Raw genomic sequence first — 5,916 nt, forward strand, 5'->3', positions numbered from 1 at the left:
CATCACTTCCCCTGTTCTCCCTTTCCCAGATTCCCTTCTCCCAAAAAATGGTAAGGTTGAGGTGCCTCAAAGGGTTCAACCTGATATCTTTAGAAACGAGACAGCACAAATGCCAGAGTCAAGGAATCCATTACTGGATGAAGATTTAGTTAGGAACGATGTCGGGCATAATGGAAAAAAATCGACTCATTCTAAGAGAAATGGAATCATGTTGGACACAGGTTCAGATGCTTCAGAGGGGAGGGGGGCACGAATGATATTAGGAGAAGATGAAGAACAGATTAATTTTTTATTTTTTTTTTTATATGTTTTGCTTTGCTTCAGGGGATGAACGATTAGGGGAATTAGAGAAGACGAAGAATGATTGATTTTTGTTTTTTTATATATTTTTGTTTTGTTGTTTAAATTAATTGAAACTATAAAATTAGGACTAATTGAATTCTGAAATTTAATTGATTTAAAAGGGTATTTTTGTCTAATCAAATAAAGTAAGGATGTTTAAGACTTTTTATAAAATTAAATAAAAAATATTTTTTTATTTTTATTTAATTAAAGGGGTATATTAGTAAAAGTGGTAATATAATATATATTTAAAAAAGAAAAAATTAAATGCTGATGTGAAAAATAAATTCCACGTAGCTTGTTACTACTTATCCATATTTTTAATGTATCAATACGTATAAATTTATCATCGTACCGTAGCAATCACTTTTTAAATAATCTTACTATATGTTTTCTATACTCTCTTTTATTATGTGTACAGATATATCTTAGATATTAGTATTTTGAGGCATTGTTATAACAAATATTATTTTATTTAATATTTTGCATACTATAAATTTTATAAAAACAAGATTTAAGTAAGAAATCAACTTTCAATAAATTACATATGGAATATTATTATTTGGAAAAGTCTAGGGGCAGCAACTTTGTTAAATTCTGGCCAGCATGTAACCAACAAAAAAAAGTGAGCTATTTGATGAATCTCACACCAATCTCACACCATTAAAATCATCATTGATAACTATTTGATGGCTACAAATTACAAAGTTGCTGCCCTAGTTTTCCTCTAATTTAAATTCCGTGCAAGGTATGGGCGTATGGGGAACAAAACTAGTTATTATAAAGTGACACAATTCCATTTTCGCCCCTCTTTCTTACCGCTGTTCATGTACACAACTTTCCACTATTTTCATACACACAAGGTTCCACTAGAAGCAGTAACAGTTGTTATGGATGCAACTATAATAGTATAGTACTATTGCAACACAGTTTGTTAATTGCTTTCTTTCCTTCAAGGAACCAATTAATAGTCTAACGATAATAAGACACTGATGTCTATTTTTCCTTCAAAAGTGTTATATTTATCTGAGTATGATGCATTCAAGTTGTTTCTCTTTTTGCCACCAAAGCAATAATGCATGCATGGTGGTTAATAAAGCATACAGTACCATAGATAGCACTAGATGGTACTTAGTAACAACTAAGTAACATATAAGTTGGGCATAAATATTGTATTTGAATGACAAAAACATTTAGCCTTCTATGAGAGTGGCTCACAACCTTACCAAATGACTTAGTGGGACAGCTAACTCACAAGTAATATATAATTAAAGGCTAGATTAAGAGAAAAGAAGAAGAAGAAAAGTATATGCATCCACTACTGTGTGACAAGGTTAAGTATTCAAAATTAAATAAGCAATAAATGAAAGATGCCGCACATAGCTTGCTTAACCAGATGGAAATACTCAAAATAGGTGAGCTGTCAAGTCCTATTATGAAAAAGATTAAAAAAAAAAAAAAAAGAAAGAAAAAAGATATGAATTAGAAAAAGAAAAAGCAATGTAACAGAGAGGGAGGAGGGTGATCGATAAGCCACTACTCCATCTAACATGGCTCTATATAGCTATAATTAACAACTCGCTTAGCTTCCCCATTCGTTCTGCATCTTTTTTAGCTCCTCTTTCAAGCTCCTCCTCATCAAATTAAATTTCCTGCATTTCAACCAACTACAGTTGGATCATATTGAATTGAAGGTACTTCTCATGTCTCAAAGCGTTTAATTTCTAATTCAAGTTTTCAACGCCAATACACTTTCTATTTGTATTGTGATTCATCTTTGGTAGAAATTCATGTGTAGTTATATTTACGTGAAGTTGATAGTTAAAAGTTAATTTCATATGAAGACAAATACACGTGAGTCTATATTTTCATCTACACATGCCCGATTGATGACATGTATCTAAATGTCTCATCAAATGTGAAAAGCTTATTATGAAATAGTATGGCAAAGTTTGATCAAGTGAATGCTTGTTTTTATATGGTGGCGATATAGGAATAGACAGATGGCAAGCGAAGCACCAAGTTGGGCTGATCAATGGGGTGCTGGTGGCATTGGTGCCATGGAAGATGATGCCACAACATTCCAAAAAGACACTGGAAAGAACAAGAAGTCTGGTTCTAAGGGTGGTTTTGGTAGAGTCAAAGCAACCGCTTCAAATTGTGTGAAATGGATGAAAAGCCTTTGCAAGAGAAAGAAAGCATCCAAGTAATGAGAGCACGCAACAACTAACTTCTCTCTCTATGCACTTCTAATTGGAGATATCAATTTTGTAATTTATTTCCAATCTTAATGAACTGAGTTTGCTTGAGAGTTAATAAAGCACGTTGCTTAGGAAGGAAGGCATTCTAATATAAATTAGTGGATCAGGATCTGCCTAACACTGCGTGCTTGATTACTTGATAAAACGCTCTTTAGGATAGTGTGGGTCAGTGTTTTGCTTAAGAATCCATGATTTATGATGCCGTAAAATGATGTGCCTCATGTAAAACATCAACCTGAAAAAGCCTTTTCCCGAGCTATATGAATTCAAAATGTCATTGCTATCCATGCATTAGAATGCGACAACGTTTTATATTGTCTATTGTAGGTGTCTAACACATACCTACATGAATCTAAAAACGTCATTGGTTATAGCCATGTATAAGAATGCAACAAAATTTTACGTAAACTGCTACATAATACAATCTCCTTATTTTTCCGGTCTTGGGTCCGGCTACGTAAACATAGGCCGAGTTTTGTGAGCAATTGTGAAATAACCTACTAATGTTAAAACACATTAAGAAGCAGTTTGTTCCTTTTGGTTGAAATGATAAGAAATTGAGAAAACGTGATTTTATTTTATTTATTTATTTTATAAGTTACAGAAGACATGAAATATAAGCCAGTGAGTTGCCGCTCTCTACTTTTCAGTTTTCAAAGGAAAATAAGCATCAGAAAGCAAAGTAGTAGTGTCAAACTGTCAACCAAACCAGACAGATATTGGCTAAGAATTCTCTCGTGTTAAAAGGAAAACGAACCTAAACCATAAACACAACCTTATCAAGTTCACATTTCTGCCATTAATTATTTATATTATCTTTTTATTTTTTACAGTAATCAATCTAAATCGTGACAAGATTATGTTCTTTTTTTTTTAATATGACTATGAACACGAGAAAATCCAAAATATTCAAATAAAGTTAAATATCACTAGTTTTGGACTCTTAACAAGCAAAGATGAGAACAAACTGTAAGATCATAAATCTAACATCCATTGAAGTTCAGACATTATAGATAGTTTAAATAACCAAAGTGCAGGATTATAGAGGAAAAGGGCATTAAACCATAGGCAGGCAGAGAATTTACATCTTGCAGATATTTACAGAGGTTAAAATAAATTGGCCTAGTGAGATCCAAAGGTGTTCTCTCCACTGTAAGTCATGTAGAGAAAGCCATCATCATCCTTGTTTTCCTCATAAATAGCAGACATCAAGGCAGCTGCAGCAACAAGAGTATTAGTTATTAAGCACAATCAGCAGTGCAAAACTAACAATTCATCATTTGATGTGGTTACTTACCAGTTGGGGGTAGAGTATTATTGATGAAAACAAATATAGCCTTCTCTGCACTGAGCTTAATCCTTTTACGAACAACATAAACAAACTGACCAACAGTCAAATCAGCTGGAACTAGGTACCTACATTGAGTATTATAATGAAACCAAGTTAGTATCCAATAATGCAAAGAATCATAACTCGATGCATTTTGGCCTATCAGTTTGTAAACACTGCAAGCATTATCTAGAAGTAACGATGCAAATGTCGAGTAGTTTAAAAAATCATCATTTAAGAACCGTGATTAGCACCTATAGCAATTGAGCTAACTAGTATGAACCAGAACAGAAGTAAAGAAACATACTTCACACAAACATAAAGTACATGCTTTGGGGATAAAGAGAAGCAGCTGAGTAGCTGACTACGGAAGAGTGGCACAACTTCTACAAACACATGATTGACACAACCTAATTTTTACAGAAAGTACTGCACATCCTAATAAAGGGATGATTCATTATTAATCTACACTTCTACTGAATGCTAGTGAAGTAGATATGTGCACTAACTACTTCCAGCACTTCCATCAACACCAACTCCACATGGTTGATCTGTTTCATATTCATCTACATTCACAGCCTGAAACTAATGTTACATTACTAAAACAAAAATATAGCCCCAAAATCTTCACAAAAAACACAAAGCAAAATATAATCATCAGACAACAAAGATAAATAAAAAAGAGAAATAGTATAAGTCACAAATTATTGAATCGCATACTTCTTCTTATCAATGTCAGGAATGTCACTTCTTTCGGCTTTCTCCACAATCACCTGCACAAAATTGTTCCATTTCACCATTTGATTAGGAGTGCTCCAAGAAAATACAAAATCAAGCAAATAGTCTATGCAAACTATCTTACTGGAATTCTGTCAGGATACTTCTCTCTAATGCGGCCAGCTTCAGCCTGCCTTCTTTCTGATATTTAAAAAAAAATGAAATTATGAACCAATGAAATAACCATATTCATTATTCTATCCGAAAGAAAAAAAAGAAAGAAACCTAAAGATCCTTCTCAATTGACTCATATTAGCAACCGGTGTCAGACATCTCCAAAGAGAAAAATAATCTATTTCATATTCTACAATCCAAAAACTATTGACTTTGAATTTGATGAATAAAATAATTTCAGATCCAACAAAAAGCTCTTAATTTTCAATTAAAACAGCTATCACAATTCACAACTCTATTAGCCCAATGTTTAGCTGATAAATATTGCAGCTAAGCCAAAGTTTTCCAACGATGAACCACAATTTTTCACTAAGATCATAGACAGCACCAGAAACACTACTACTGCAATACGTCATAGATAATGATAAATTAATTTCTTTCTCCAAATAAAAAAATCGGAAAAGTACCTAATGGATGTTCGAGCTTGAAGGAGCTTTTGGCCATGATTGAAACTGGAAGTGCGATCTGCGTCTGCAATAAAAACAAAAACAGCGAAAAGATCAGAAAATCAGATGAGATGAGTTGAGAGAACACGAAAGCGAAGAAGGAAGTGATGACACGTGTAATGTGTAAGCTTTGGGAAGAAGAAATTAACAAACCAAAGAGGAAGAGACGGATTATTGAGGAATTTGATTGGGATTAAAAGGAAGGACGCGAGATGCAGAAGAAAACTATTATGATTAATAATAAATAATAATAATCAATAATGGCGACTGAGTATGGTGTTTGTTTTGTTTTCGAGTGGAACACGGAAAAGAGAAGGGAACAGAAACAGAGCATCAGATAACCTCCTTATTTTATTATTAATTAATTAATTTATTTTTGAAACGGATTGGATCGCTTCTAAACCAAGTCAGTAACCTTAGCTGTGATTCTCTCTCTCTCTCTTTCTGTTGGGGTTAGGAATAACAGAACTTTTGAACACCATTGTATCGGGCTTTCAATCAACCTCTTTTTGGACTTTAGGATTTGGATTAGTTTTCCATGTCTCTGTTACCGAAGCCCAACATTATACCTAAATATTTGATGACC

At 33.2% G+C, this 5,916-nt stretch overlaps 1 protein-coding gene and 1 long non-coding RNA gene across 3 annotated transcripts; one reads left to right on the forward strand and one right to left on the reverse strand.

Moving 5' to 3' along the window:
* On the forward strand, positions 1,707 to 2,894 carry LOC107619630. Its single transcript, XR_001615721.2, has 2 exons — positions 1,707 to 2,036; positions 2,336 to 2,894. It is a non-coding gene; the product is annotated as an uncharacterized LOC107619630 (long non-coding RNA).
* Positions 3,503 to 5,679, reverse strand: LOC107636210 (autophagy-related protein 8C). Of its 2 annotated transcripts, none has more exons than XM_016339743.2 (6): positions 5,484 to 5,679; positions 5,292 to 5,349; positions 4,796 to 4,851; positions 4,654 to 4,706; positions 3,901 to 4,019; positions 3,503 to 3,820 (listed from the first exon to the last, which is right to left on the reverse strand). In XM_016339743.2, the coding sequence occupies exons 2-6, from the start codon at positions 5,326 to 5,328 to the stop codon at positions 3,726 to 3,728; spliced, it is 360 nt and encodes a 119-aa protein (XP_016195229.1). In that variant the 5' UTR covers positions 5,329 to 5,349; positions 5,484 to 5,679; the 3' UTR covers positions 3,503 to 3,725. The 2 variants fall into 2 exon arrangements, with proteins under 2 accessions (XP_016195229.1, XP_016195223.1); XM_016339737.2 differs by having other exon boundaries at positions 5,292 to 5,355; positions 5,484 to 5,676.

This window comes from Arachis ipaensis, chromosome B01 (genome assembly GCF_000816755.2).
Source record: "Arachis ipaensis cultivar K30076 chromosome B01, Araip1.1, whole genome shotgun sequence".
In the NCBI taxonomy this organism is placed as follows: Eukaryota; Viridiplantae; Streptophyta; class Magnoliopsida; order Fabales; family Fabaceae; genus Arachis; species Arachis ipaensis.